The 21399-nt window shown below is 44.0% G+C and overlaps 2 protein-coding genes across 3 annotated transcripts; both read left to right on the top strand.

Annotated features, from left to right (window-relative positions):
- Positions 1-4072: 4072 nt before the first annotated feature.
- b3gat3 (beta-1,3-glucuronyltransferase 3 (glucuronosyltransferase I)) lies at positions 4073-9508 on the top strand. 2 transcript variants are annotated; one of them, XM_070543879.1, is made up of 8 exons: positions 4073-4209; positions 4484-4591; positions 4732-4912; positions 6182-6365; positions 6434-6580; positions 6652-6738; positions 7048-7251; positions 9177-9508. In XM_070543879.1, the coding sequence occupies exons 2-8, from the start codon at positions 4498-4500 to the stop codon at positions 9273-9275; spliced, it is 996 nt and encodes a 331-aa protein (XP_070399980.1). In that variant the 5' UTR covers positions 4073-4209; positions 4484-4497; the 3' UTR covers positions 9276-9508. The 2 variants fall into 2 exon arrangements, with proteins under 2 accessions (XP_070399980.1, XP_070399981.1); XM_070543880.1 differs by having other exon boundaries at positions 4089-4202.
- Positions 9509-13516: 4008 nt separating this feature from the next.
- On the top strand, positions 13517-21180 carry sb:cb1058 (DNA ligase 1). The gene is made up of 3 exons (XM_015946561.3): positions 13517-13856; positions 17052-17709; positions 20328-21180. Exons 1-3 carry the CDS (start codon positions 13597-13599, stop codon positions 20478-20480), a joined length of 1071 nt encoding a protein of 356 aa, XP_015802047.3. The 5' UTR covers positions 13517-13596; the 3' UTR covers positions 20481-21180.
- The last annotated feature ends 219 nt before the right edge of the window (positions 21181-21399 follow it).

Genomic DNA, 21399 nt, shown 5'->3' with positions numbered 1-21399 from the left:
TGCATATTGTGATAGTCATTATTGTCTGTAATGTACTGATAAACATTAGACTTTCATATATATTAGATTCATTACACACAACTGAAGTAGTTCAAGCCTTTTATTGTTTCTAATATTGATGATTTTGGCATGAAAACCCAAAACTCATATCTCAAAAAATTAGCATATTTCATCCGACCAATAGAAGAAAAGTGGTTTTAATTAAAAAAAAAACAACCTTCAGATAATTATGTTCAGTTATGCACTCGATACTTGGTCGGGAATCCTTTTGCAGAAATGACTGCTTCAATGCGGCGTGGCATGAAGGCAATCAGCCTGTGGCACTGCTGAGGTGTTATGGAGGCCCAGGATGCTTCGATAGTGGCCTTAAGCCCATCCAGAGTGTTGGGTCTTGCTTCTCTCAACTTTCTCTTCACAATATCCCACAGGTTCTCTACGGGGTTCAGGTCAGGAGAGTTGGCAGGCCAATTGAGCACAGTAATACCATGGTCAGTAAGCCATTTACCATTGGTGTTGGCACTGTGAGCAGGTGCCAAGTCGTGCTGAAAAATGAAATCTTCATCTCCATAAAGCTTTTCAGCAGATGGAAGCATGAAGTGCTCCAAAATCTCCTCATAGCTAGCTGCATTGACCCTGCCCTTGATAAAACACAGTGGACCAACACCAGCAGCTGGCATGGCACCCCAGACCATCACTGACTGTGGGTACTTGACACTGGACTTCAGGCATTATGGCATTTCCCTCTGCCCAGTCTTCCTCCAGACTCCGGCACCTTGATTTCCGGATGACGTGCAAAATTTGCTTTCATCCAAAAAAGTACCTTGGACCACTGAGCAACAGTCCAGTGCTGCTTCTCTGTAGCCCAGGTCAGGCGCTTCTGCCGCTGTTTCTGGTTCAAAAGTGGCTTGACCTGGGGGATGCGGCACCTGTAGCCCATTTCCTGCACACGCCTGTACACGGTGGCTCTGGATGTTTCTACTCCAGTCTCAGTCCACTGCTTCCGCAGGTCCCCCAAGGTCTGGAATGGGTCCTTCTCCACAATCCTCCTCAGGGTCCGGTTACCTCTTCTTGTTGCGCAGCGTTTTCTGCCACACTTTCCTTCCCACAGACTTCCCACTGAGGTGCCTTCATACAGCACTCTGGGAACAGCCTATTCATTCAGAAATGTCTTTCTGTGTCTTAACCTCTTGCTTGAGGGTGTCAATGATGGCCTTTTGGACAGCAGTCAGGTCGGCAGTCTTACCCATGATTGCGGTTTTGAGTAATGAACCAGTCTGGGAGTTTTTAAAAGCCTCAGGAATCTTTTGCAGGTGTTTAGAGTTAATTAGGTGATTCAGATGATTAGGTTAATAGCTCGTTTAGAGAACCTTTTCATGATATGCTAATTTTTTGAGATAGGAATTTTGGGTTTTCATGAGCTGTACGCCAAAATCATCAATATTAGAAACAATAAAAGGCTTGAACTACTTCAGTTGTGTGTAACGAATCTAATATATATGAAAGTCTAATGTTTATCAGTACATTACAGAAAATAATGAACTTCATCACAATATGCTCATTTTTTGAGAAGGACCTGTATAAGACCTGAACATCCCCTTTACTTCTATCTCTTGGCATGAGAGCCTATACTGGCCCCTAGTGGTTCAGATCACAACAGAGTCCCCTTTAACTGGAAATTTAAAAATGCACAAACTTTTTGCCAAGCATAATTTTTTACAATAGTCAAGAACTTCAAACATAGCTCATTTTGTTTACTATTTGACACATTTATTAAAATTGTCACATAATCTTTCAACCAATGTGATGGTCTACACAAATGGAAGCACTAGGAATCTCAGCAGGAGTGTTTGCTGAACCTCAGCAGGTGATTACACATGCTGGGAGTCCAACATAGGGAAATCTGGAACAGCAGGAATATGAGAAGAAGTCGAGCATGAAGCATTTCGATTGTCTTGAAAACTCCACAAGGCAGCTGGACCAGACAGCATGTCTCCATCCACCCTGAGACACTGTGCTGAGGAGCTAAGCCCAGTCTTCACAGAGATCTCTGGACTTATGTCATGTGCTTAGACTTATGCTAATATATGTGTATATATATGTATATATATATATATATATATATATATATATATATATATATATATATATATATGTATATATATATATATATATATATTGTATACGTTATATATATGTATATATATATATATATATATATATATATATATATACGATATATATATATATATATATATATATATATATATATATATATATATATCAACCCTTTACCAACTTATTGCTCCTCTCTGGAGACGTAAACATTCGCCCTCAAGGTTCCTGCCATTTCTTCGTGAAAGCCAGACGTCAACATTCTTCACTCTGAATAAGTGAAGACTCCATTACAACCATGAGCTTAAATAATCATATGTGATTAATGAACAAGCTGTTTAAATCAAACGTTTGAATAACCTGTGCTTACATCAATGAATTTATAATAAATATTGTTTTTACAATGATCCATTTATTTCACAAATCAGTATGTGTTTGATTTAACAATAAGATACTCATTAAGGTTAATATTCACCCCACATGAGAGTTTAAAGATTCTCATTCACAAAGTGTTAAAACTCTTTGTATCTGAAGAAGGCGTGGCTTTCTGAGGGATGTTGGTAAGACTCCAAACGTGTCAAATTCTGATTTGACAAACTTGGCCAAAACTCATTACATTGTGTTTTATTAAAACAAGAATGACTTCCCGATTAATTCAGTTTCTAGCTGACTCTCGAACCGGCCAATTCCTGAACAGCTTCCCGATTAATTCAGTTTCTAGCTGACTCTCGAACCGGCCAATTCCTGAACAGGCATCTTCGAGACATCTCTTTTGACATCCAGTCAAAAGCCTCTTTGTACGCTGCAAGCTGACACAGCCAGACGGCTCTTTTAAGAGCCAAACATCCACCTTGGATGCAAACGACTATTCCAGCTTCCTGTTGTGACTCCGAGACATCTCAAGACTGGACGGGTCGTATCGGAGCTAATCTACGGCTTCGGATACCTTGAGGTCGAGGTCCTCCCGACTTCTGACAGTCCTGGATCTGCACTGGAGGTCTCCACAAGGGTAGAAGACACAACAGATCGCGTCTGATGGCTTTTATCAAAAACCAACTCTCTGGGTTATAACCAAACAACAAATTCTTTTACACCCAGATTTCACCAGTTCTCTCAGATACAAAGGAGTTTCTGCAAAAACATCTCACACTTCACATGTCATTATTCATATCTTGTCATGTATAAATTATTAGTTTAGTAAAAAGAATTAAATTCATTTTAAAAACTATATACATGACTCTGTCTGAAATAATACCAAGTGTGTTTATGGTCCCTGAACAAGTAAAAATAACTATAATCTTCTGATTAAATATTCAAAGATCAGTCAGGTTGATATTTCATATTATATGGAATATCACATCTTATTGATCACAATTAATATGTAGTGATAATGTCAATCATTAATCATGCAACTATATATAAATATATATATATATGTACATATAAATGCATATATATTTATATATATATACACACACACATATATATAAGTTTATTAAAATAGGAATTAATGAGAGGTCTGATTGTTAATTAAATGTTAAAACGGCCTGCCATATTTGGAACGCATATTGACGTGCTGTGACGTGATCCCAAGTCCAAATTCGACGAACAAAACGGGGTGCTGCAACAATCCACATATCTCCTTCTCCATGTGTGAAAACGCTCCTGTTTTGGATCTTTCTTTTCTTAGGTTTCATGTTGAATTAGCTAAAGCCTCAACACCCGCGTTCCGAAGCAAACATACCGGAAGTTACGTAACCGTGCATTCTCCGGAAGTACGTTAAACGTTCACATTTTTTCCCTCTTATTTTTTGTTTCTTTATAATACTGTACATGAAGATTGTTGCTTTGTAATTTTTTTATTTCTTTTCTATTTTTTTTACGTTGACTAATGGTTGCATATAAAATAATTTTGTTTGGAACGCTGAACTAGTTGTAAGGGTTCGGCGGGGGACTCCTTGGGGTGTTGCACTGCCACCGGAAGTTGTTGGTTCTGCTGCCACAGCTGAGGATGCTGCAGCTCTTTGCGGCGTCGTTGATCACAGTTGGTCGAGATGACATGAAGTTTTGAGTTTATCGCCGCCGTTTAGGTCTCTGGTGAGAACAAACACATGAAAATCCGCCATTTTTCTGCTTAAACCATCTCACTGGTTGGCCAGTCTTTTCTCGTGCTTAAGATAACCCTACACTCAGTAACGATACCGCTGACTGGAGAGGGGAAATGCTTTAGTTTTCAGTTAATAATGTGCAGATAAACGTTTACAACTTGGATTTATATCCTCCAGAAAATGTTGAATCTCCCTGAAAAGAGAACAGGTGACGGGAAAAGTAATGGATGGTGTTTTCTTGTTGTTCGTTGCCATCTTTACAGCTTATCTGGGTACCATGGCAACCAGGATGAAGCTGAAGCTGAAGACTGTGTTTGTGCTCTACTTCACGGTTTCTCTGATGGGACTCGTCTACGCTCTGATGCAGCTCGGTGAGGATTCAGGACCAAGTAAAGCGTAGATTAATTCCAGACTCCAAAAAGTTTGGATCTCAGGAAAGATCCTGGTCTTTGGTTTCCCAAAGATTTTGTTTATGATTTAGTGATAGTTTGGTTTCTTTTGTCTGAAACAGGTCAGCGATGTGACTGCACAGAGCACGACATGGCTAAAGATCGGGCCATATCTCGCCTGCGTGACGAGCTCCATCGGCTTCAGGCTCAGATCCGACAGCTGGAGGAGGCAAAACCACCCCAGAAGCAGCCTTCCAAGTCCTCACTGCCCACCATCTTTGTCATCACTCCCACATATGCAAGGTAGTCCTCTTTGTAACAGATTTTCACTCCAGCATCACTTCACTGACTTTATCTAAAGCAGTTGATACCAGAGCCCTGCACGGGCCTAAAATCTGAGCCCGTGTCCGGCCCGGCCCGAGGGGGTGGAGCCCCAGCCCGACCCGGTCCGAGAAGGTTTTCAGGATTCTCTGACTCGACCCGAGCCCGACTTTTTTTTTTAACCTTTCATGATGTTTTAGCGTGATAGAATGCTCAGCGTTCTAATTATCTGTGAGAAGCGTTCTGCAGTAAAAAAAAAGAAAGAAAAACAGCATCAATGCAGCTTTTTTTTCTAACAGAGCGTATTTTTCGAGCGGCAGGTGAAATTTACGAACACTATATTAATTGGATGCGTTTGTAAATTTAATCTGCTCTGAAAATACGCTCTTGTGCAATTAGACAAAAAAGCAGCATTCTAATTTTCTAACTGCAGAGCGCATTTTCAGAGCGGCAGATTAAATAAACGCCCCCAATTATTATAGCATTTGTAAATTTAATCTGCCGCTCTGAAAATGCGCTCCACAGTTAGAAAAAAAACAGCAATGAATGCTGTATTTTTTTTTTACTGCAGAGCGAATTTATTCACAGAAAAATAGAGTGCTGCCATTTCCACGAGAATAAACGAATGGCTTCTGACATCAGAGTGGACATAAAATGGCATGTTAGAATAGGGGCACATGGTTCAATCAGCAGTTTGAGAATTCGTTTATATCGGCGCGTTTATAAACCACACACACCTTAACTGAGCTAACGGTGCCGGTGCGTGAGAAGCAGGCAGGTGCTGCTGCGTTCAAGTGTTTCAGTTTTTTTTAATGAATTCGATTAAAAATAAAGGCACCCGGCCCGGCCCGTGTCCGAGATAATTACACAGTCGTTGGCCCGAAGCCCGGCCGTCGGGCCGTCCCGAGGGCCGGGCTTCGGTGCAGGGCTCTAGTAGATGCCATGAACTTAATAAAGCCTGTCAGAGACGTTATGTCTCTGCTCGAGCAGACGCCGCAGATCATGACCTTTAGGTCAAAAACAGGACATTCATGACGCTACACACATTTCAAACCTACTTTAAAAAGTCATCATTGTCCAAAACAAGGTGATATTATGGTCTGTCTATATCAGAATTTATCTTTATAATAAATGATTTCACGGTGTTTCTAGACTAGACGCTGTGATCTCTAAACCATCCATGGCCTTCACATGTCCCGGTGTTGTATTTGTACTCCTTAAATGAATGACTCTCTCGTTATTGTTCCTCAGGCTGGTCCAGAAGGCTGAGCTGACCCGTCTGTCCCACACATTCCTCCATGTTCCTCAGCTCCACTGGATCGTGGTGGAAGACTCTCCTCAGAAGACGCCTCTTGTGACCGACCTGCTGATGAAGAGCGGCCTGACCTACACACACCTGCACGTGCCCACCGCCAAGGAGCGCAAACTGCAGGAGGTGGGAGGAGTCTGAGTCCAGATCTTAATCTGAGAAGGATTACGTAAACGCTCTCTGTCTCCTGTCAGGGTGACCCCAGCTGGCTGAAGCCACGCGGCGTGGAACAGCGAAACGAGGGCCTACGGTGGCTCAGAGAGGACAGAAGGGACGGCCAGCAGGGCGTGGTTTACTTTGCAGATGACGACAACACATACAGCCTGCAGATATTTGAAGAGGTGAGTAACGTTTGTGTTGTCTTCTCTCGGTTGTCCCAGAAGCACGGAGACATCCTGCCGTCTCGTTTCAGATGAGGAACACCCAGAGGGTGTCGGTGTGGCCGGTGGGGCTGGTTGGGGCCATGAAATTCGAGAGTCCCGTGGTTGAAGGAGGGAAGGTAGGTTGATGTTTGGCTGGTGGTTCTGGTTCAGATTCATAAAGAAACTGCAGTGTAAAATCTTTTAAACGTGAGCCATGATGTAGACCCTGAAGCTGTCAAATCAGGCCGAAGATGTAAACATTCCCATGATGCTTTGGGCTCATGCAGGTGGGCAGTGAGTCCACACGCTTAAGGACGTGTTTAAATGAAGCGAAAAGGTTTTATTTATGTAACCGAGTAGCTGAATCAACATCTGAGTTAAAGCAGATCCACCGTGGAGACGTGAGTCAGCTGTTCTTTAGTTTGTTGTTCTCGGTGTTTTTTAAGGTGGTACGCTTCCACACTGGCTGGCGGCCCAATCGACCGTTCCCCATGGACATGGCCGGCTTTGCCGTGTCCCTCAAACTGGTTCTGACCAATCCAGAGGCGTGCTTCGATGGAGAGGCGCCGATGGGCTTCCTGGAGAGCAGCTTCCTGAAGGGGCTGGTCACCATGGATGAGCTGGAGCCCAAAGCAGACAACTGCACTAAGGTGGGAGCGTGTTTGCGTCAGGAGTCAGAAATGATCAGCGCTGGTAAATTCTGGCCGGCAGATTAAAGAAAAACGTGGATTTAGTGCGAAATGTTACAGAAATGTCACAAGTTTCAAACTGACACAGTCGATCGATCTTTTTAAGACCTTTGAGATTTAGCCAATCAGCTCCTAGTCCCGATGAATGGCAGGTCATTCTTCACCATCACGTTTGTAGTTTGTTTTGTAGTTTGTCAGAGTTTTGTTTTTTTTGTTTTTCCACCTTCCTCTTGAAGATACTAATGAATAGGGATGAGCGAGTACACCACTATCTGTATCTGTATCTGTTCAACCAACTAAATCATCTGTATCTGCATCTGTACTCGGAATGGGCGTGGCATAACCCGGAAGTGGGCGTGGTTTAACCGGAAGTGGACGTGGTTTACATCAATATATTATTTTAAGTCTGAAATTGATATGGAATGATCAGAAGTTGATATGTGTATTGTTTATTTGAAAACTATTTACAGAGCAGCCTCAGAATTGAGATTAAATATTTTTGATCACAATAGTAAAGAAACTATTACAGAACAAGTGTTTCAATAAAATCAGAACATTAATATTTGAGTGCATGGATTAATACATCTGAACTCATGCAGTAGGAACTAGGAAATATGAAATGCTAGAACCAGACACAACTTTCTATATATTTTTTTATTTTAATTTGATTAAACTGATTTTTTTCTTAACGTTCTTGGCATTTTCCCACACAAAGTTAAACAAAGAAATGTTGATTAATGTGTGTGTGTGTGAGAGAGAGAGAGAGAGAGAGAGAGAGAGAGAGAGAGAGAGAGAGAGAGAGAGAGAGAGAGAGAGAGAGAGAGAGAGAGAGAGAGAGAGAGAGAGAGAGAGAGAGAGAGAGAGAGAGAGAGAGAGAGAGAGAGAGAGAGAGAGAGAGAGAGAGAGAGAGAGAGAGAGAGAGTTAGTTAAAAAAAATAAAAAACTGACCGGAGCGGAGGTAGTGACAACAGCACGTCAGCTCTGTCTTGTCAAATGCACCATGTAAGTTACGAAAAAAGTTACTTTAAATATTCAACCGAAAAAGAGGCGAGCTGAAGAAAACCTAGGGAGCACCGAAGAAACGTGAGAAACAGTGAAGCAATCACAGCGCGATCCGTTACTGTCTGTGTGTGTGCGTGGATGAGCCGGACGGTGTACCGGACTGCACTCCCGGCCGGCTAGAGAGTTTTGTAAGTAGGGAGGGGCGGGCGCTCTATGTGACTGGCCAATCACAGAGCGTGAAGACAGTCAGTTACCCAATGAAGATTTTCCTTCAGCACGATTACAGATAATGACTCGTTTTACTCGTTTCATGCTCGTATTCGTCAAAAATGCGTTATCCGTACCGGATACTCGTTTCAGACGAGTATCCGGCTCATCCCTACTAATGACCCATAAGTTCTCAGTGGTTTGAAGGTCCGAGCCACTTAGTTCTGATTTTAGCCATCTGGCCTGGTGCTCCATCATCCCGGAGAAGACATTGATCATCCCCACACTGCTGTTGGGTGGTTTGAGGCGTTCCTCTGGGATGATGTTTCGGTACCTTTTTTTTTATTAGTGTCTGTCCTGAGGCTAAACTCTGCATGAGTTCACTCCTTTGGCTGAGAAGCACTTTGAGTCTGAAACCTTCTTCACAAATGCCACAGAAATGAGTTTTCAGGGAATTAAGTTTACTTTGATGGCAAACAGAAACTTTCACTTAAAAACCTTCTGATTACTCTTCATAACATTCTAGAGATTATACGAAAACTGCCGTCTTAAAAACCGAGGCAGTAGAGTTTGAGATGAGATTTGAGCAATTGTCAGAACCAATAACAGTCCAGCGCTAGCTGCACCAGTCATGTGTTGGTGGGTCTTCTCATGTCTCTTCTGTTTGTGGCGTGTAGGTGCTGGTGTGGCACACACGGACGGAGAAACCGAAGATGAAGCGAGAGGAGGCGCTGCAGGCACAGGGACTGGGTTCTGACCCGGCTGTGGAGGTGTGAGGAACGGATCAAAATGCTCACCCGATCAGGGCCGTCCGGATTTAGTGTCGGTTAATGAGCGTGAGGGATTACAAGTTCATTTTTTGGAGTGTAAAGTTATGCCAGCCACCTGGAGGGGGCGCCAGCTGTAAACTCTGATCGGTGTGTTACCTGTTAGGTGGAAATATTCAGACTCCTCAGTCTGGCCTCACTGCGCTGCTCTTCTGTACGTTTCTGATATTTAAAGATCACGCATGGCTTTCGGTTTGCATGACTCGTGTCTGTGAGGCTGGACTCTACCTTTTTAGATGCTTTTATTTTGAAAGTCCTACATGAAAAATCTCATCACAGCAGCAACTTTTACTCTGAACATTCAGTATTTATTTCAGTGAAGATTTTGTTTCCTCTGGAAATGCACAGAAAAAAGCCGTTTGGACGACCAAAGCGAACGCCGCGCCGACGGCGTTACCCCCCCCCCCCCCCCCCCCCCCCCGCCTCATCTTACCCTACGCCGTGGTCTGTAAAGGTTCCCCACCTGGTGTAAGTTTCTGTCGCGGCTCATAGACTAGACGTCGCTCACAGATGAACCCTTAATAAACAAGTGAACAGAACTACTGAAACTTTATTCTTTACTCAGTAAAACAACAACTCCAGCCCTGGATGGATGTAAAAGCGTGACGGTTTAGCTGCTGTATCAAAGCGTAAAAACAACCTGTGCCTGCCAGATTCGTGTCAGTGAGACGGTTTATCAGCCGTGTGTATTTATGACCGTAATGTTCTCCACGTTGTACAGTGTGATCATGTTTGTCCCTGAAAATAAAACCCACATCATGTGATAATCGTCTCATGGTCTTTGATAACTTCCTCTTTAGCCAGCTGTAAGCAGAGAGGAGAGGAAATGCTCCCGATGTTACGGATACGCAAACGTTTTCTGACCGAAGGGTTGCAGCTGTTTCTTCCCACACGGCTGTCTGTTTATTTTTCCTACCTTAAAGCAGACATGCAAATGAAACGTTTGCATCCTCTTGTGTTGCCGTGTGCGTCTGCTGCCTCTAGAAAGACTCCAAACAGGAATAAAAATCGGTATTCCTGTCAGTTCCTGCTTTCAGGAATCTTGTGCTTTGAGCCATTTGAGAATCCTCCTTATTGTGATGTCACAAAGAAAGTGCGTGTGGCTAACACGTAGCTTTGTAATGTTATTCGAAGTTAAAACCAGATGTGCTTTCTTTATCTTCAGTGTTTGGGATCATTCTGCTACCAAATTCCAGCTGAACGTTTCCCAGATTAACAGTTTTATTTATTGTTGCTTTGCGTTTTCAGGAAGTCCGAGTAGAAAGTACATCTCTTCGGCAGATTACGTTTCCCACAGACTCGTATAGTTTAACCGTGTCTCATCCGGCAGCACATCTGTTCGGTCTGAGTCAGCTGTTTCATCTCCGGAGGCACAGCCTGATCTCCTGCAGATTTAATCATCCTGGCTTCCCTCGGTAACCATGACAACCTGCTCCAGTCACCCCGTCCTCCAACACAGACCCATGTGACTGACAGCTGTTGTGGAGCCTCCTGACTACATGAGGAGGTGAGTGAGAGGAGCTGAGGGCAGTGATTCACTCACGTTCACACACACACACACCTGCTGTTCGGCCCTGCTAGTTTCAGCTGTTGAAGATCAAACTGGTGATTGTTTCTGTGGTTTGGCGATGATGATGATGTCATCGTGTCATGCTTGTTGATGCATGTGAAGGAGGACTGCAGACTGGGATCATCGCACCGCAGCTCCCGCTTCCTGCCTGAGACGCTGTTTACTGTCCAAACAGAAGTGGGAGCTTCTGCCACAGGTGTGACCAAGTCACTGCTTTGCAAGTCACAAGCCTTTCCAGTCAAGTGCCGAGTAAAGTCCAAGTCAAAGACAACCAAGTCCAAGTCGAGTCCAAAGTCAGTGATGTGGAAGTCCAAGTCGAGTCCAAGTCCTTAACTTTGATTTTTCAAGTCATAATCAAGTCATCTGTCCAACTTCAATTTAATGACGATGATAATAAATAAATGCCAGAAATAAAGCTTCATTTTTTTGCCCAAACATGTCGTCCATGTCGCGCCACTTTTGTGCTAAAATATCAAGTATGCCCAAGTCATCAAGTCAACAGATGCAAGTGGATTCAAGTCGAAAGTCATTGGCGTTCAAGTCCGAGTCAAGTTGTAAATCTTAATAGATTTCATCGCGTCAAGTCAGAAGTCATTAAAATAATGACTCGAGTCCAAGTCGTGTGACTCGAGTCCACACCTCTGGTTTCTGCTGAAACTCCTCAGGTTCGGTTTCCTACCTGGTGTCTGGAGACCGACCCTCCTGGCCACAGCTCGGTCGTGGGAGGACTTCCAGTAATCACAGAAACACGCTAAACCTGTTTAGGCTTAAAAACGTACGTTCACGAGTCATGAAGCCAGAACGGGTCACGTCATCTTCAGCATGCACACAATTCAGCCAAACCTGAACAAACCAAGAGGAGAAGGCTGAGCTGTGGGAAATGTACTTCTGGATCTCGACTGATTATGAGCGACTTTGACCTCCGCATCAGCAGAACGGACAGAGTTATGCGCTGGAGTCTTTCCTGGCGTCGGTTCGTTTTTGCCGCCATCGTAAAGGCAGCCGAACGAACCGTGGCCCAGCGATCAGAAACCAGCAACGATCCTCCTGGACGCAGATTTATGAAACGCTCTTAAAGAAAATTATCATTACAGATTAAGAAAGAGGTTGAATCAGTTTATCTGCATGTTTACATTTCAGTTTTAATCTGCTTGAGTGAAGAATCGGGACAAAACGTCATGTTTAATCTGTTTAAAGGAACACTGAACAAATGACTCATAACGACCTTTGACCCCCCCCCCCCAGTAGGATTTATGTGACTGAATGATCAGAGTAACTTATTAATATTATTTAAAGAGCAAGTCACCCCCCACCAGAGTGTAACTCCACTCCCACTTCCTGTTTGAAAAATGCAACAAACGCTGTTGCCTGGCAGACCGAGAGGGCGGAGCCGCAAACAAATACACACACTCACGACATTGTGACATCACAATGTACCATCTAACACCGTTGCGTACCTCTTAGCCAATAGCGACGGCAGATTTAAATTCAAATGCAGGGCTCAGTTTTGCTTGACGACGGTGCATCGCTGACAGTTTTAGGCAGAATATTTACATTTTAAAGAGCAAGTCACCCCCTACCAGAGTCCAACTCCACTCTCACTTCATGTTTGAAAAATGCAACAAATGCTGTTGCCTGGCAGACCGAGAAGCTGGAGCCGCAAACAAATACACACACACAGGCTCACGACAGCATTGTGACATCATAATGTACCAGTTTACATCATAGCATACCTCTTAGCCAATAGCGGTGGCAGATTTAAATTAAAATACAGTGCCAGTTTTAGGCAGACTATTTAAATTTTAACTAAGATGCACTGAAGTACCAAATTATTGACGACACGTGTCTGCAGCACGATTAGACACTCGTTTATTTAGTTCATCAGCAAAAAAAAGTTCCAGAGTGTAACTCCACTCCCACTTCCTGTTTGAAAAATGCAACAAACGCTGTTGCCTGGCAGACCGAGAGGGCGGAGCCGCAAACAAATACACACACTCACGACATTGTGACATCACAATGTACTATCTAACACCATTGTGTACCTCTTAGCCAATAGCGACGGCAGATTTAAATTCAAATGCAGGGCTCAGTTTTGCCTGACGACGGTGCATCGCTGACAGTTTTAGGCAGAATATTTACATTTTAACTAAGACGCACTAAAATGCCAAATTGTTGACTACACGTGTCTGCAGCACGATTAAACACTTGTTTATTTAGTTTATCAGCAAAAAAAAGTTTATTTGGGGGTGACTCGCTCTTTTAATTTTAACTAAGATGCACTAAAGTGTAAAATTATTGACTACACATGTCTACAGCACAATCAGACACTCAGTTATATAGTTTATCAGCAAAAAAATGTTGATTTGGAGCGACTTGCTCTTTAAATAATCTTTTTGTTATTTGTCAGCTTGATAGTATTAATAATAACTTTATTTATGGAGCGTTTCCAGTCCAGTCTGATGGAATAAAACGTTAAAAACAGCTGATTAATTTCACCGTCTCATGCACGCGTGAGACAAAAGCTACAAGGGTGGAAGCTAAAGTCAGAATATGTTTAATGTATAATAAATGTAGACATAGAAGTGACAGTTTCATAAGGAAATGAGTTATAAATGTTACAGTCGGGCTGCACAAAGACCAGATAAACCTCATCAGTGATTGAGGAGGAAGCCGATCTCTGCAGACGACTTGTAATCTCTGATGACGAGATGTTTGTTAGTTCAGCTGGTCTGGTCGCTGATCGGGACTCGGTGTGAGAGAAGGTTTTGTGTTTTAGAGAGCAGAACGAGACAGAGAGTCCTGATGCGTGACGACAGGAGCACAGGTCTGGGCAGGGCCGCTGTGTGTGTGTGTGTGTGTGTGTGTGTGACGTTGTGTGTTAAAGGGAGCTGCTCGCGGGCGTTCACACACACACACACACACCACAGGAAGACGCACGGGACGCAGCAGCAGAACATCAAGTGAGACTCTTTCCTTTATTTTGACTCAGCTTGAATAAGTTGCTTCCACTCATTTAGACTGATTTTTACCTCGTTTTGGAAATGATTGTAACTTATAATAAATTTATTAAAACTTTAACTTTAACCAGAACAAAGATGATTTTGTAAACCAACCAAGAACAAAGGAGTTTTAAATGTTTCATGAGAGGTTAGGGTCTTAAATGTTGGCCAGGATGCCGTCACGGGGACTTCTGTCGGATGAAGCGACACCAGAAGGGAGACATTCGGACTTTACCGAAACTAAAACTCCTAAAAGTTTGCTGCGGGTTGGGCGAATGCTGGATGACGGTCTGATTCCTCTTTAGTGTCCAACGGTTGCAGAAGTGTGTTGCTGGTTCCTCCTCCTGACCCTCATGAAACACGATCCACCGTGACAACGAAAACACGGGCCGTGATCTTGATCTTTACAAAAGTTCTGCTCCGCACAACCTTTTCCAGGAGAATACCCGACATTCAGCCAATCAGAGGAAGGAAAAATCATCAGTCAAAGCTGTTCTCTGGCTGAGAATTATTCAGTCACTTCAATCAGTCTAAACCAAATGTTTGTTTTGTGTGGTTTCAGATGAAGCCGTTAGCTCTTCAGCGGTCCCGCTTTCAGGTAGCGGCTAACTTATCGCTTGCGTTCATTTAAATGACGACCTTTGACTGTGATCAGTACAGTTACATGAATCACTTTGTAATATAAGTGCGAAAATGTGTCTTAAAGGGACAATGTGTAGTTTTTATTGTTAATCTCTGGAAATATCCATCAAAATGTTGTCGAAAATGAGCGAAAAACATTGGCAGCTTCGTAACACATAACCCAAAAAATCAGGAGCTAAGTCTCTGGGAGACGCAATTTTAGAGGCCATGTTTCCTTCTACGGGAGCCCTTGAGGACAAAACACATTTACTGTTTTGCAACAAACGTTTACAAAACGTTCCCCGTTAATAAATGTTGTCGTTTTACACATTTACCTCTTCACTCGTTGCCAGTGATGAAAGGGAGTCTCATGTGCTCGTCATTTTGCTGAAGCTTGCACTCCCCGTGTCTTTTTGACCCTAATAGGCATCCATTGGTAAGGTCTTACTCCAACACAAAACCACTGCTTGCTTGCAGCAGTTTAGGTATCTACTGCCCCCTATCGCAGGAAAAATACACACTGTCACTTTAACTCTTTAAGTTCGTCACCAAGAGAAAAGCAAACAACACATTTCACTCTTGCGTTTTTTGATTTGGGGCAACAAGGGCTTTAGTTTATTGTAAATTATTAATATTAATAATATACCAGCCATCTATTTTTGCTGCTTATCCGGAGTCAGGTCACAGGGGCAGCAGCCTAAACAGGGAGGCTCCCTCTCCCCAGCTACGTGGGCCAGCTCCTCCAGGGAATCCCAAGGCATTCCCTGGGCAGCCGAGAGACATAGTCCCTCCAGCGTGTCCTGGGTCTTCCTTTGGGTCTCCTCCCAGTTGGACGTGCCCAGAAAACCTCACCAGGGAGGTGTCCAGGAGACATCCTAACCAGATGCCCAAGCCACCTCAAGTGGCTCCTCTTGATGTGGAGGAGCAGCTGGTCTACTCCGAGCCCCTCCCAGATAACCGAGCCAGCCAACATGCGGAGAAAACTCATTTTGGCCGCTTGTATCTGCGACCTCGTTGTTTCGGTCACTACCCGAAGCTCGTGACCGTAGGTGAGGGTATCAACCAGTAAATTGAGAGCCTCACCTTCTGGCTCAGCTCTCTCCTCACCACAACAGATCAGTACAACGCATAGTAATATACTAATTATAAAACATTAGGATTATAATAATGCAGTATAACAAACAACTACATATTATTTAGAATAATTTGGTTTTACAGTTTTTTTTAAGTTAATGTAATGCTTCAGTGAGAATTAGAGACTTAAATGATCCGCCAACTTGTCAGCGGCCCAGTTGTTTTTCTTTTTCTTGATTTTAATTTAGAGGAAATGACATCACCAATCTCTGGCGTTTGGTTTTAGTGCCTTTAGTTTGTTTCGTGTCCCATCCATTCAACCTTCCTCAGGATCCACTGATTTCCCTCTTTCCTAATCACTCCCTCTCTTTCTTTACATTTTTTTGATCATTTTAAATATATTTTTAACCATTTTATAAATTCTTTTTTATATTTTTACATGTTTTGTTTTTGTGAAGCGCCTCGTGATTTTTATCTTGAGAGGCGCTATAGAAACGATATTTTCTTCTTCTTCTTCATTATCGTTACTGTCAACAACAATCTATAGATTGTAGATTGAATAAATCAGAAACTTGGCAAAACGTAAAGGGTAAAAGAAACTATCATCCCCCTAGTGGCCGGTTGCAGTACATGCTTTAAGTCCCACCCCTTCTATGTAAATAAACAGAACATTTTTCCGACAAAAATATAAAACAGCAACTCAGATAATTTCCTCCAAGTTTGAACTCTTGTTGATTCCTGTTCTTCTAACTTTGCTGCTTTGTTCAGTTTTGTTTGAAGACTGTGTTCAGCCCTCAAACAGACTCGCCATTCAATGTAATGTATGTCGATGGCGTGGAGGTGAAAGAAGATATCAAAGTACCGGCATGGAAGTGGAAATGAGCTTTAGAAACGATATTATCTTGAAAATACAAAAGAGCAACAGTGTTCCCAGTAGTCACCCCTGTGGAACACCCTTGCGATTGTTCAGGATCATCGGATCGGAAACTATTTAAAATACTTTTGAATACCAGGGGAGAGTATTTTCTCTGCACGTCCTGAGTACACAGACTCTGGTTGTAAAAGTACAACATTACAGGTCGTGTAAATAGACTACACCTTTTAACAACCAGAGTAGACAGAGATCAGATCCTTGATTTGGTTTGCTGCTCGGCTCAGTGTCAAAGTCTGACTGTGTGTTTGCGTTTCTGTATTTGTATTACCGGTGAGTACACTGTGCCTTTGGTTCTGCCATCCACTTGTTATCACAGCTCTGATAAGACTGGAACTGACCTCTAGGACTGCTGATCGTCCCCAGATAAAGACGTTCACGCACTCTGTGCCCGTGGCGCGGTTTTCACTGGAATTATCTTGTCAGCTTTCTTGGACTCGTGTGAAAAGGAAAGACATTTAAGGAATGAGGATGTGGAAGGCGTCATGTAACACCGCTAATCTCTAATCTTTTACGTACGTTTTTCTTAGGCGTCACCAGAAAGAAAAGTGCAACAAAGACGAGATGACAATCGGTAGGAACTCCAGGAAAAGCTCGGTCCGAAGCTCCGTCCGAGCACCAAAGTTTCTGGACAAATCCAGCGGTTTCTACGGTCGCCTCGACGAGCCCGAGGCCACCGCTGAGGTCGTGGGCGGTGGAGTGGAGAATGACAGCAGCAGAGAAATGGGAGTGGACATCAGCCTGGCCCTAGATGTGGTCCACGACTCAGGGGCAGATGAAGAAGTGGATGTGTTCTCTGGTGGCATGATGGAGGATGATGGAGAGACTCTCCTGAGGAGGAAACCCAGCCGCCACAGCAGCAGGTGGAGAAAAAGCTCCAGGAGGAGGCAGAGGGAAGTCCAGGAGGAGAAACCCCAAGAGCAGAAGCCAAGTGTGGTGGACGCCCACATGCTGGAGGACAAGATCCAGGAACTGAAGCAGATGGAGGAAGACAACCAGAAGGGCGACATCACGAAGGACCCTGCTCTGGCGCACTTCCAAATTCAAGAATACGCTGAGGACCGGGTCCTGATCCGAGACAAGAAGAGAGGACGAGAAGAGGAGACGGAGGACGAGAGGAAGAGCGAGAAGGAGCAGGAGGAAGGGATGAAGGTGGTGAAGAGGAACACCGTGAAGAGTTATCGAAAGGTGAGATGTTCAGATGCACATAAATCCCACTTTTACTCTCCCCGGTGAGGGTTAATCTGAGCAGGTGGAAGAGAGTGGGCAAAGTTCTGCCTCCACGGGTGATTAATCGCCACGGCAACTCACCACATCACCTTAATGACACACCACCAGCCGGGTCAAAGGGCAGCAGCCACCAGTACGTGTCACCAACACATTAATTGGGATTTTTCCGCTACGTCAGCGGTAATGACTAGTAAATATTAAGCTGGTTGAGTGTGAAGGGGACTGGGTGTACTTTCACCCGCTTCGTGTGTCACAAAGGTTTTCTGCTTCAGCTGACACACACACACACACACACACACACACACACACGCACGCACGCACACACACACGCACACACACAGAGGTGACATTCCTCTGGCTCCTATATCATGTCTCTGATCAGTGGAATGAAACAGGGCAGCGCAGACCCTCCTACTAAACCGACTGCATGAAAACATTCCTCTGTTGTTAACCAGCTCTGCTCTGAGGCCTCACAGCCCGCTGGTTGGCTACGCTGAAGTTAACACACCACCGGTGGTTATTCTACCACTGGAATAAAAACCTCCGGTGGTGTCAAGTCCCAACTACCAACCTGGACAGACTGCAGACTTCATAAAAGTCTGTTAAAGTTTTAAAGTTGTGGAAAACTGAAAAACCTTTTTTTTAACGAGTATTTCTGATTATAATCAGTCGCTGTGGGCTTTGTATGCCGGCTGAACATGAACAAGTCTCCTCCATCTAGCTCCTGCATTAGCTTCTGATAGAAAACAGACGGTGAAACTCTAGGATTAGAAAATCCTGACGGTGTGACATCACACTGTCACTTAACATTCATGGACTCACCCATTTTGATTTACGACGGGGAAGCTGCTGTTGGTTTAGCGTCCAGGAAACAGCAGCTAAATGTTAGCTTTAGCAACTTAACCACACAGCAGAACTCCTCCAGGCTTGTGTTATTTGTAGAGAGAAAACATCCATGTCACAGAGCAGAGTCAGTGGTAGAGTCGTGTTGCTGTTATCCAATCAGAGGCGAGATGTCCAAATATCAGGAAGTAATCCTGCCGTGTGAGGCTACATTCTCCTCTAGATGGCTTCCTGAAACAGGAACATGTGAGCTCCCCTGCACATGTATTGATTACATGTGTGAACCACACCTTTAATTATTTCTTTTGCACCTTTTTCATTCATTTTTAATCTGAGAGCAGCCATGTTTGATTTTTAGATGTTTTAAAGCTTCTAAATTGGCGGCGTCAGCACATTATAGATTATCAAATCAAATCAAAGATACTTTATTAATCCCAGAGGGAAATTAGAGTTTCAGTACGCACAATTCAGAGATCAGACATACATGGGCAAGACACATGACAAGAATTGGTGACTGTGGTCATTCGCAACCCTGAGTCGCGCTACCTTAATAGAGATCAGAGGGTTACATGAGGATTGGTTCAGGTGGAGGGAAAAAAGGCACTTCAGAGTTGCCCTCCCACCAGGAGGGCAGCTTTGCTCTGCAAAAAGAAACCTCAGACAGACATGCAACAGACTTCAGACATAACACAACACAAGTGTCCACTAGGTGGGGTGGTGGGTTGGAACTATCCCCACTTCAGTTCCTGCAGCCATGATAAGCAGCACATGTCACCTCATTGTGGATAAGGGGAGCAGCATTGAGGGTTGGATGGGTTGCAGTGACTCTGGAACGTTTCAGCGGCCTTCCCGCAGTCCCGCCCAGGCTGGGAATGGATACAGAGTTGAGTTGCCATAACAACGGCACATTCCACATATCTTCTGAGGGGGGAGTTTTCGTTGGAGCCTTGCAGGCTCAAGGACGCCAGATTCCAATTAGAAATTGTTTTGGGGCCAGACAGAGATAATTTCCTCTCTGTCTTACAGTTTGTTGGTCCTCAACTTCTCAAAATCCCAATAATGGACATTAATCTATCCCAATCTGTGCTGATTCGTCCACTCTCTCCTTGATGGCATCCATCTTTTGTGTCAAAGAATGAATCTCCGCCAAAGTCCCAAGCTTATGATTCATCTAGACAATTATTTGAGTCTGTGCATTCACAGCGCGGTGCAAACCATCTCTGAGCTCCGGGATCAGGCCAATATTCCTCGACAGCTCGTTAATTTGCCGGTAAGCCACGTAGCCTCCAAGGCCAATGAGCAGGAAACCCGACACCAACACCACGAATGTCCACACGTTTTCAGAGTCCTCCACAGACAGCTGAGATAGACAAATCAAGTTCAAGTTAGTAATGATCCATCTTTCATTTCATCTTTTAATCAAACTAAAGCTTCTCTGTTGCTGATATTTACTTCAAAACCTGCAGTCTTACATTTACATCGTTTTAGTTTTCACAACCCAACCGTTACAGGACAGGCACCATTTTCCTGAGTTAGAATCAGACCACACGACGATAATACATTTTATTCCCGGGGACTTTCTCTGGAAACACCACATAACCCTGCACCTCCTCCAGGAACAAAGCTCAGCTCCTCACAGGGAAACGCGTGGTTTCCCGTCGACTCCAGCTGAGGCCAGATGCATCCAGAGGCGCCTCCTCATGTGCACTAACCGTCCTCCTCTTCCTCCCCAGGCATTTGACCGAGCTCTTCGACGCGGCTGGGAGGCCTTTATCGCCAACCTCTACAGCGTGACCCTGACACCAGTGACGCCCTCGCCGCCGTCCTCCTCTCCTTCCCTGAAGAAGCAGCATCAGCACAGCTCGGTGCTGGCCGAGTTCCGGTAAAGACGGACGAGGGCCCGGGCCGTTTGGACAGCTCAGGGTTAAAGCAGCTGCTGATTACTCACGATGCCTTCACCTGATGTGTGTGACAGAGTGAATGTTTATGACCTGATCACTGACATGTGTGTTCTGTGTGTTGCACAAAGACTGCAGGCACAAACTGGGGCAGTCCAGCTGTGGATTTGAAGTCTGTTATTCCAGACTGAGTTCAGCTGCTCCTCTTTGATTTTCATTTCTTCAGAAGCTTTCTTACATCTGATCCACGTTCACGAGCGAGCTGTGCCACCATCTCTGTGATATGAGTGCTTCTCAAGGACATGAAACACCAGAGAACCGTAGAAGAAGCAGCCATGACTGATCAGTGGATTTTTGTTTGGCATGTCCGTGCCATTTAAGGCTGTGTGGCAGCCTGAAGTACGTATGTTGTTGTGGATAATTACTTAATTTATTCGTTTAAACCTCTATAAACCATTCTTCATGCCTCTGCACATTTGCATGCTATCTGGTTCAGCTCCAAGGTGTTGTAGTGACGGTTGTTTAACCTGACGACACCAGTGGAGACAAAAGAGAATGTGACACACTAGCATGACCAACCCTTTATGGTTGCTTATATTTATTGGAAATGATAAAGTTTATCATGTCATACAAGCTCTGTTAAGTTAAGATGATATTTTTTTTGCAATAAAGCTGTAATTTCCTCTCATCTATGATCTTTTTTATTCATCACTGATAAACACACTCTCTATAGAGACCAGAAAACACACCAGAAGTCGTTCTAGTCAGAGTGTAGGACGCAGTCGTCTGACTAACACCGTATGAAGCACTGGAGAGTTTTCCAGCATTATTAAGGTCAAAGGTCATCCTCCAGCATCATATGCTAGAAAGCAGAATTCATGGTTCCATCAATGACAGCAGGTGGCTC

Source organism: Nothobranchius furzeri, chromosome 14 (genome assembly GCF_043380555.1).
Source record: "Nothobranchius furzeri strain GRZ-AD chromosome 14, NfurGRZ-RIMD1, whole genome shotgun sequence".
Taxonomy (NCBI): Eukaryota; Metazoa; Chordata; class Actinopteri; order Cyprinodontiformes; family Nothobranchiidae; genus Nothobranchius; species Nothobranchius furzeri.
The sequence above is the reverse complement of the archived record's forward strand: the minus strand, read 5'-3'. Positions and strand labels throughout refer to the sequence as shown.